The sequence below is a fragment of the Brienomyrus brachyistius genome, chromosome 19, assembly GCF_023856365.1.
Source record: "Brienomyrus brachyistius isolate T26 chromosome 19, BBRACH_0.4, whole genome shotgun sequence".
In the NCBI taxonomy this organism is placed as follows: Eukaryota; Metazoa; Chordata; class Actinopteri; order Osteoglossiformes; family Mormyridae; genus Brienomyrus; species Brienomyrus brachyistius.
The window spans coordinates 18,128,372-18,139,044 of NC_064551.1; the positions used below are offsets into that span (position 1 = coordinate 18,128,372).

The window sequence follows — 10,673 nt, forward strand, 5'->3', positions numbered from 1 at the left end:
ACCCCCTCGCAGGTATTGGGTTTGTTCCCAAAGCATGCTTTATAAAATTTGTTATGCTCCCTTGTACATAGTTGTACAGGTCTGTTTAACAAAGAACAATAACATTCGGCCAATTATTTTTAATGACGAGCTGGGCATGGTTGTATTACTATTATTGTTATAACTGAAAAGCAATGTTAATGTATGAGTGGTGCGTAAATTAATATTTACCAGATAAATACGCTTTTGCGTTATAGCTGAGGTTAGCTGGGAACCAACCACTCCCATGCAAAACGGCAGCAAAGCTTTGAATACTGTAGATATGCATCAGAGACTGTTTGTGTCTGTGAATGAACCACTCTGACGTGTCAGGCAGATCCGGCGCTCCTCAGATTAGCAGGCCAGCAAGGAGCCGCTTCCGATCGTCCTCCTAAAACATGGCATCGAGCTAACACAAGGTTAGAAGAACCCTAATCAACGGCATTCATGCGCAGACTACAAACACAGATGCTATACAAAGCACCACTTTTAAAAAGATATTTTATTGATCCCTGTGGGGAGACTCTCTACACCTGCCCCAACTTGCTCTCTGTAAGTGAGAGCAAGCTGGGCAGCAAGGGTGGCCACCCATGGTAGTATCCAGGGAGCTGGGGGTTAAGGGCCAGGCTCAATCCAGCAACCTTCCAATCATAAGCACGGAGGCTTAGCCCACTGGGCTTCATGCTGCCCCAACACTCGCAAGGTGAACAGATTAACTGATCTGATCATTTGAATCCCTCTCAACCTTCAAGAAAAGCCAGGAACACCTCAGGTAAGTCATCCAACCACTGGCCTCTTTTCTCACCATTATGGCTCTTGCTCCAGTGCTGACTTGCACTTTTCCCTGCTCACTCACTGAAAGCTCAGCCTAGCTTCGCGAATGCCTAGATGGCCCCTTGACTGTTGCACAATCTGTGTAAATGTAACAAACAGTGACTGCCTGCAAGCCAGCTTTCTTGGGTTTGATATAGTATTCGGGAAGATTTAAAGATTTATACTTGGTTACAGAATATTTCACATTGGATAGTAACCCTTAACATTTCATTCATACAGACGTGCTCATTATCTAAAGTCAAAATTCTTCACCAAATAACTAGATGAGTAGATCACCATCATTAGTCGAGTCCTGGTTATAACCATATTAGTTCACATCTTGGATATTTAGCATCCTCTGCTGGACATAAGGAGAATAACACCCGGAGAACAGAAGTCAGCCAGCAGGGGGCGAGCATCATTCCGCACACAGTCTTGCCTGCACATGTACTCGTATACTGCGGCACATGATGTGCCTATTACAAGTTGATATGAATGGCCTCGACCTGCAGCTTCTTCCACGAGGGCATCTAGCCCAAACATAGCATCCCCAGAAATCCAGACCAGCACTGTTACTGTACAAAGTGAGTTTTTATTGAAGTCAGAAATATGGAAGCAATGTTAACACCACATGTCAAAGTCAAATTCACTCTTCTGGTATTTTAGTAAAATACAGCAAAAAATGAGCAGAATACTATGAACATGAAACAAGGGGGGTTAAGGGGATAGATTGATCTAAAAGAGCATCTGGAAATTTGCCTAGTTTTACGTGACTATATTTCAGTTAAAGTTGTACGACACGGACGTCGGTTGCCGGTGACGTCTTGGGAGAACTTGGGTAGAACAGACCTGCCATGCTGATCCCACCACCTTCTTTCAAAGGCACGTCAATCACGATCCCTCGATTTCTCCCATTTTCATTGTGCATACGGGTATCACGAAAGCAAAATGTCCCTTTAACTATCCATTTTCCATACCCTGTACTGGATAAGTGGCTAAGATCACTATTTTCTCACCAGTTTTCCATACTTCTATGGAAGAGACTCATAAGCGTTGTGGGTTCGCTTTTATCCATCCATAACATCCCTGTATTTGCACAATTCTCTGTACTCACCCAGTTTAAGTTACCCCTAATAATTTCACCCACATGGAGGAGCCTAACAAATGAAAGCAAACTTAGCATACATCAGACATTTAAACAGAGATTCTTTAAGGCTTTGTCAAGGTTTGATTAACAAATAAATAAAACATTTAAGGTCTGACTTGTAACCTGAATAACGGGCAGGTGAATAGTCCCTTAGACTCGAACGCAAACAGCAACACTAAGACAAATACTGTTTTTTTTTTTTTTTTATTTACTCTTCTCAGAAATAAAATCAAAACGGACTAGCAAACTCCTGCAGGTTGCTGCTCCCTCAGCAGACACCGTCACGTGACACTTGTATGCCCCTATGCCCACGGAAGGCAGGGAAGGAGGGACCGGACCGGAGCTGCGTGCCGTGCAAGGAACAGGAATCTCACACTAAAGAAAACCTGTTACAGAGCCAAAGTCGCTCTGCAGTGCTCACAAAAGCTGAGATCACTTCAGCCCTTTCATTAGGGCAACAGGCCCAAAATGCAATGCACAGATGAGTGAGTAGTTTCAACTTCCAAGCTTGGGCTTAAAGCCCTTTTAGGGATTTAACAGGAATAAATTGAACCAGCACCCAGCACAGAACCAAACACAAAGAATCCTTCTACTAGAATTTTCCCTCAACACTGTAAGATGTCTGTTGGATCCGCGTTGCTTCCTTAACTTTGTTACCCATCAGACTTGAAGGAAACGACGTGGAAATCCATGTCTGTAAGAGATCATGCTGAACAGCTCTGGGCATCATATTTGGTTTCCACCTGGGTCTAAGACTTTTTAATACTATTGAGTCACACATCAAGCAATTTGAAATAAAACACTTCCATGCAAAATACCCTCAAGAACAAAAAAGGGGAAAAAAATGCAAAAATCGTAAGAAATATAGCCACTGGTTAAAAAGTGTGGGAGGCGGTCTGTACAGACCCAGTAAAAGAAACTCGAACCTTTCTGCATCCCTTCCTTACAACTTTCCCACATTGACAGGTTCATGGAGGAGAAAGCAACAGTTATGATACTAACTATAGGTGTGTGATGCAAGAGGCTCCCTCTACAGGTGATTTGCTGTACTCCATTTAAGGCACAGGACAAAATACATCCCACCCATCAAAGGTCAAGCAAGATCTACAGACATTCTTCTCATCGCTTCCTCGCCTGTGTATGTAAGTTCATGACCAAGAAGTTAATACGTATAAACAAAAACCCACTATCGTACAAAAGTTAAATTCTACATTTGTTTTCTTGTTTTATCCTGATGGCTTCCTTGAGGTTGAGTACAGACTAATATAAAAATAAAGAAAACAATAATGTAGTGGGGAGTGACTTGAAACCTTTAAAATAAGTGACAAACTGGACATGATTTCTTTATACATTTTTGAAATAAAAGTTATATTGTCAGCAACAAGCAGTCATGAACAGAAGAGAAAGACGGTCTAAGGGTCAGAAAGAGAAATGCCAAGGTGTTAGATTTAGACAGATGCAGTGGTTCAAGAGAGTGGGGGTGAAGGGGGGGGGAAGAGAGGACATTCAACTGCAGCATCTGCTCTTCCATCCTGTGACCCCACTCCCACTGCTGATATCTACGTTTTCACTGTTGGGCTCTTTGACAGGCGTCTGCAAGACAAACCGGAGGGGGAATAGTTAAACAAAACAAACAAACAAACAAAACCCAAACAACAGAGCAGTGAATCGAACTGGCAAAAGTACAATTTGGCAAAAGTGCTCATGTGAAACCTGAGAAAATTCTGGGTACTTTTCCGTGAACTGACACGCAACGGCATCTATCGGACAATGACAGGCTGAAGCTCCTGTGTAGCCTTGGGTTTCACATGTGCAGCCTGTCTATTAATCTGTGACCCCTAGGAGTTGTGTATGCCCATGCTGTAAGACCCACCTTTCTAAGTATGTCTTCTGCTAACGTGAGGAATGCCTTCTCGATGTTGATGTTAGCCTTGGCGCTCGTTTCAAAAAACCTAATGCCATGTTCTGTAGCGATCTGAAAGAGACAAGCAAAAGAGACTAAGTCATAGGTCCTCCAGCGTCAGCATCCTACTACTGCAGGTTCCCCATTAACGTTTCAGTTAGGTTTTGACATCGTCATTTCCATTCTTAGACCCACTAGAGTGCGGCCTATCTGTTCATCCAGAGTGGTGATGATATACACACCAGCCAATCAGAAAGCTACACATAGTAATGGAATTCAGACTCGCCAATCAGTGGAAATACAGAGAGGGGTAAAATATAGAAAATTCCAGGATTAACTGAATGTTATATGGTTCAGTAAAGTAAAAAAAAAAAAAAAGTTAAATTGTTTGATTCATTTATTACAGTTTTTGATATTGATGATACCAGAATGATGCACATTCCACAGCACCAAAGTACCGGAGGAAACCAAGCCAGAAAGATGTGCTTATGTGGAACATCTAGGGTAGGGGAGTGAATGGACCAGTGTGCGCATTCTTAATAGTCAGGATCCAGCCCAGATCCTAGCAGCACTGAAGGCCACCCATCAGAAGCATCTGGCACAAAGCAGGACTGACCTGCTCTCCCTTTGTCTTGGCCACCACCCGCTTGTCCTCCATGTCACACTTGTTGCCTAGCAGCATCCTCTCTACGTCTTCATTTGCATGCTGGAAAAGGTTAACCCTTTAGGTATGACATACTTGAAGAAACGGTCACGTTTAAACCATGTCCCTCTTCCTGCCCTGTATCACGGGCACACGTGCGGCATGCGCGCACACACACACACAGCCTACCTCGTCAATGTTCCGGAGCCACTTGCTGATGTTCTCAAAGCTCTTGGCATTGGTGATGTCATACACGAGCATGATTCCCATGGCACCCCGGTAGTAGGATGTGGTGATGGTGTGGAACCGCTCCTGTCCTGCAGTATCCCTGTAGCATGGGGGGGTTTGGGGGAAACAAACACCCCACTGCTCATACATTTGTGCAGGAGTTTAAGCCCCAACACTTTCTGTGCCAACACAATGTACAATGGAAATGGTTCTCATGGTTATATGTACGCATGACGTTTGCTTACTATCCATCAAAATGAACTTGTTACTTTGTTAGTAGCACATTGTTGACTTCAGGAGCCCCATTTCCTCAACAGTTCTGGCCATACCAACTGAACTAATTCTTGAGTGTTAGCCATGATAAAAAAATGTCCCGCCCCCCCCCCCACATCCAAACACTGGATACTCACCAAATCTGCAGTTTGATCTTCTTTCCTTGTAGTTCAACAGTTTTTATCTTGAAATCAATTCCTATAAAAGGAAAGCAAGACAACTATAAAGGATCTGAACCAATATACTGATCAGAAGCGTATGACACATGGAGACTCATGGCTAAAAAACAGTAACCTCAGAGTAACCACTATGCCCTGATAAAAGAATCTGCCAAAAAAATGCAAAACAAATGAAAACATGCTTAAAATTTGAACTATGTCTTAAAATTAGATTCTTAGATGTTCATATTAAATTAGATTTTCATATTTGTGTGGGAAGGTAATGGCCCAAATAAATCATTGTACAGTGCAGTAAGCCAGTTTACTCATCAATAACCATCATACTACTTGGAGATATTACTGAATATCCAAACATAAAAAACCTTCTGAAAATCAAATATATTAAACCCTCAAACCTCAAAGACTTGACATCACATTAACCAGTTCAAATTCTTTCTTTTTTAAAAAAACTTTTATGCTGTTAACAGAAAACTCATCTTGCTGGCTGCAGTGAGTGACCAGACCCTCGATTCTCAGCGTAGCTTAGCTTTCAAACAGGGACCGATTGTTAGGCCTGAATGGAGCCAGTTTGATAAACGAAGGACTTCTGGAACATTACCGACTATAGGAATGGGCCTCACACCCAGATACAGGATATGACCAAGATTGACCTGCACGTTACACCCAAGTACACAATGCATGAAAAGATTGATGTGTATCAATACAAGAAGCATCACAGCAACAAAGGCAACAATGTAAAGCAAATGTAATGTAACAAAAACAATGTAAAGGACAAGCAGTGGAATAACAGAAGGTTATTTATCAAATAATTATGTTATTAAAAGTTACCAAAAATGATATTTACTAAAGAAAATCTAATGACTGGCAAAATATGCCTGAAAAAGGGGCAGATAAATGAGAATAATGTAAATATGCCCCACAAAACTCTGAAGTCAGACCCCCAGAATGGACGTCACATTCTGGATTATGGAAATGTCCGGCTGCAATAACACGACAGAAGGAGCAAGCCCACTGAAGCTTGAAGCATGGAAACTAGCCTGCTCAATAGCTAGCGGGCTTTGTGTACGAAACGCCACGTGTGGTTCGTTTCATTTATTTATTTAGGACACGGCCTTCTGATCTTATCTATACAACAAAATGCAGCATTTCCGAGTGTCCCCAAGCAGGACATTACTTAGAGGCAACGAGCAGAAGAAAATGACTTCATAGATCGGAGAATGAACTGTGAGTTCAGCACTTAAACATGACATGTGAAATGCCATGTCTCACAGTATAACCAGCTGTGGTTTAGGTGGGGCTTCTTGGAGACAATGGATAGATTCGTTTGCCAAGACCTGAGTCATTATCTTTCGCTGTAACTCGCCATGAGAGCGGATATATTTAATGCCACACCCAGGCAGACAGGCTGAAAATGGGCCCAGTTCTTCACACTAGAATATTTCTTTGACATTACAGAAAAATGTTATGGACCCTGCAGACAATAGAGAGGGAACTAAAACAAAGAGTGACTTGAGAAAGAAGACTCATCTCAGAGAATGAAGCCTGCTTAGAAAATAAGCCAAGGCGTGTAATAGATTAGCGGGTTGGTTCTTTTTGGTGCGTAACAGCTGTCTGTAACACAAGAAACTGCCCAGCGTTCAGAGTGAGGCTTGCTGTAGACCTGAGCAAGAGCACACATACAAATGGAAACTCATATTGGCAGAGACGGCAGCGTGATCCAACTTGCAGAAGGCGAGCAAAGAAACATTCCCAGCTCTTACACGCCTGTCCCTTGGATGAATCAGAACTGCACTGGAAAGACACCAGGCAATGAAGCCTGGTGTCTTGCTCCTGTTGATAATCAATCTTCCAGAGAGAGGAATTGGGAAACGTACAGCATGTTTCCTCTTCACCTTCTCCTCTGACTACAACAGTGGCTAATTAAACCAGTTTCTAAACAAAGGGAGAAGCTGCCTCTGGAACAAGGAAAACATGACAGAACTATAAACTTAATTCCCTGTAGCATCAATCTCGATTTTTAATATTTGAGCGTGACGATGCGCCTCTATACGTGTCTGAGGGGAATAGCAACTGAAAGAACACAAAAAGTAGATTTTTTCAGCAGTGACTGAAAAGTGACAGAATTTACTCAATTTCTTGAATACCATATAGTCACATGCACAGTACATTAAAAAATTAATGACTCTTTAGAAGCTGCGTTAACTTAAGGAATGTATTAAGACATCTTGACCACTCAAAGAATGTCTAAATAGGGTGTTTTGATGCTTGCATGTATAACAAAACAAAAACACTGATCAGTTCACCTCATCTGACCAAAACGCAATGTCACTATTGAGCATACCAGTACAAGTAGGAATAGACAATTAATCTTTTCATATTTTCAGTCTTATACCAAAAAATGCTAATTTAAACCATCTTAACTTATTATGTGTCATCAAGATGTGAGACATTAGCAAGATACCAGAAATAAAATATTAAAATGATCAAGCATAAGAAATGTAAAGTCAGCAAAAGTTTGGATATTTACGGAGTTTCACATGTATTTGGAACAGGTAGAACAGGTTGTGCGTTTCATAACCACATGTAGCTATGAGTCAGTATGAATGAGATACACGACTGGCCCATGCCAATACGAATTAGGCTAAGTCGGTGCAAAAGTCCCAAAACTAGACGATATCATCAGGGACTAAGAAATGCCTGAGGAGGCAAAATAACCACTGTCCCCCACTCATTTAAGCAATACAGAATGTCCTTCTTACAATGTGCTAGAGGCTACCAGAGTCAGAACTTACAGTAGCTGCTTTAACTGAAAACCTATCAGGATTAGACAATGGAAGCTACACCGGTTTCACCTTTCATAATACTCTTTACAGTAGTAACTATGGGCGGTGATATTGTTACATCTCCATCTAATCATGTCTTCCATACTGATTGCCTTTTCTCAAATCATCATGTTTCTATAATTGAAGACAGCTGGAGAGAAGCTTCTCTGCACTAACCCCAAATTGCTAGGAGAAGCATAAGGCAGGTGTTATCCCAGTGGGCCATTTCCTATAAACTAGTCTCTCACTGCTGTATTTATTAACGTTGATCTGTTCAAATTGTCTGTATAAAAAAATACTCAAAGTAGTACTTGGAAATAATGTAAACATGAGACTCCTTAAGTGGAGAATTTGGAACAGATGTCCCCTCCACAGACTTCAGCTACGCCTGAATCCTGGAAGAGCGACTTTCCGGTTAAGTATTTTAAGACTCTGAGCCGCCCTCTATATATGCAGTGAGATCCGCAGCTGACACTGACTATCATGTTTGCGTTTAACAGTGAATGTCAAAGCATTTCCCAGGAAAAGTACCTGTGCTTTGCAACAAAACCTACACAAAATTCCCCTTCTAAAGGCAAAAATGCTCACAGAACACTGCCTACTTCTGTAATTCAGACAAGTTCTTATTAAATATAACCCTTATAATTACCAGGTCTGCAGCATTATGATTATCAGGTCTGCAGCATTTTACAGTAATTATCTTGATATGTAAACAAGCCTTACAAACCTTTATACCCAACTACATCACATGGGGATGAATAATGTGCCGTAATCTGTGTCTATAGAACAATTCTGTTTATTTGGAAATACAGCAACCCTAAACAGCCTCAGTTCATGTCAGAACCACACTCATACTGAACATAACAGCACATCCCGGAAAATTTCTATTGACTGGAATGCAAATTCCCAAACAAGAGCCATCCAGTACAATCTAAACACATTTTCGGCCCATTAGTTTCTGAACATGGTTTTCACAAAACCAACACAGTTCAGAAAAGTTGCAATACCTGGACATAAAATCATGACCTGGAAAAATCCTAACTTCCACATGTAATCCACATCTCTTCATATTGCTTATTAAAATTTAACACTAATCACTTATTTACACAAAGCAAAACAAGGCGACATTCAAAATAACCGAACATACAGGAAAGATATTACTGCTGAAACTGCTGATAAAATAACGAATCTGGAGCGGAACTACGAACTTCCATTAAATGCTGGTGAAAACGACACCATACTTCCAGCTAATTCCTAAGCCAACCCGAAGCCAAAGCACATGCGTATATTACAATGTGTGTACATCAATGTCATCGGCCTGAGTTATTCCTACGGCACTCTTCTTGTGTACATTTTCAAGTGATCACCGCCCAAGTGATTTAAACGTTTTAAATTCCCGAATATCTGCCTCGGCTCACCGGCTCCTGACACGGCTCTTAAGGACACCCCCGCGCATGCGCAGCCCGGCCCGACTCAGGTCCATTTGGGCTATGGAGTCCCGACACAATGTAACGGACATATATGTCAAAGCAGCATTAGACACGGCCAACACCCGCCCATAAGACATGTTTATAAAGTGGCCAGTGAAGGAGCCGAATGCCCCTTACCGGGCCAAGCCATCCGTCACTAAAAGATCCTGAACCCATAATAACCATCAGCACGGCTTGTTATTAAACTAGTTAGGCAGCGCTCGAGCCAGCCCGCCCAGCCCAGCCAGGGTGAAGTGGATTAAATCTTACCAGGCCGGGCCGGACGGGGAACGACGCTGGATGGTACAGCCGCCAGGCGGTGCGACCCAAGAAACCGATAAAAGTTTAAGCTCTTATCGTAAGATATGTACAGAGCGGCCTTCATGGGCCGGCCGCCCGAGGCAGCGCCGAGCTCGCGTGGATACCCTGCCTTCCGCCTGTTCTCTTCTCGGGCGGCCGTCCGGAGTCTCACCTATGGTGGATATGAAGGTGGTGTTGAAGGCGTCGTCGGAGAAACGGAACAGCACGCAGGTCTTGCCCACGCCCGAGTCTCCGATCAGCAGCAGCTTGAACAGCAGGTCGTACGTTTTCTTCGCCATGGAGCCTCCGGTCGCGAAGCCACAAGGAGCCGGTTTGGGGAGCAGGCGAAGCCGCCGAGCTGGCGTGTACAAATAGGCCGACGCTGCGCGTTACGATCAGCCTGGCCGCCCTGATGGCCAGGCGGTGCCGGGGTCCCTCTGACTGATGCGCCTTCCCGAAGTGGAGCCGGGCCTCAGGCCGTATTTCTCAGCCAGCGGCGTCTCCCTTTCCCAGCCTCTCTCACGCACTGCTGGGACAAAATGGCGCCCCCCTCCTCTCTGGCCGACTTACTCCTTCACCCGGCTAGCTGGCTAGCACGCTAGTTCTGATTCCTAGCGCTGCCCGACATGCCAGCCCACAGTTTTCGGTCCGGTATCAGGAGCTACAGTTAAATTCACCTCCTTTAAATTTACCGTAAAGACAGAGGAGAAACCGCCGCCTTCGGACGGAGTTCCCCCCACCAAGGCGACTCCCTAGTTTAATGCCACGCCCAGTCCCCGCCCATCCATAACTATTTAATTTTTTTATTGGCTCTCCGCGATGCACATCAAAGTTCCATTTGACTGTGATTCGCAAGATGATCAGCCATCACAAGTCGA

General features: G+C 43.3%; 1 protein-coding gene across 1 annotated transcript; it reads right to left on the reverse strand.

Moving 5' to 3' along the window:
• Positions 1-1,403: 1,403 nt before the first annotated feature.
• rab10 (RAB10, member RAS oncogene family) lies at positions 1,404-10,532 on the reverse strand. Its single transcript, XM_048985129.1, has 6 exons — positions 9,968-10,532; positions 5,163-5,223; positions 4,714-4,852; positions 4,498-4,587; positions 3,852-3,953; positions 1,404-3,571 (listed from the first exon to the last, which is right to left on the reverse strand). Exons 1-6 carry the CDS (start codon positions 10,092-10,094, stop codon positions 3,485-3,487), a joined length of 606 nt encoding a protein of 201 aa, XP_048841086.1. The 5' UTR covers positions 10,095-10,532; the 3' UTR covers positions 1,404-3,484.
• Between the last annotated feature and the right edge of the window lie 141 nt (positions 10,533-10,673).

Bases quoted from the DNA above. Each gene is read 5' to 3' on its own strand.
- rab10 (XM_048985129.1), bottom strand. From the start codon at position 10,094: ATGGCGAAGAAAACGTACGACCTGCTGTTCAAGCTGCTGCTGATCGGA. The intron at 4,853-5,162 runs GTGAGTATCCAG...CCCATGCTACAG, and splicing joins AAGATCAAACTGCAGATTTG to GGATACTGCAGGACAGGAGC. The intron at 3,954-4,497 runs GTCAGTCCTGCT...TGTCTCTTTCAG, and splicing joins CCAAGACAAAGGGAGAGCAG to ATCGCTACAGAACATGGCAT.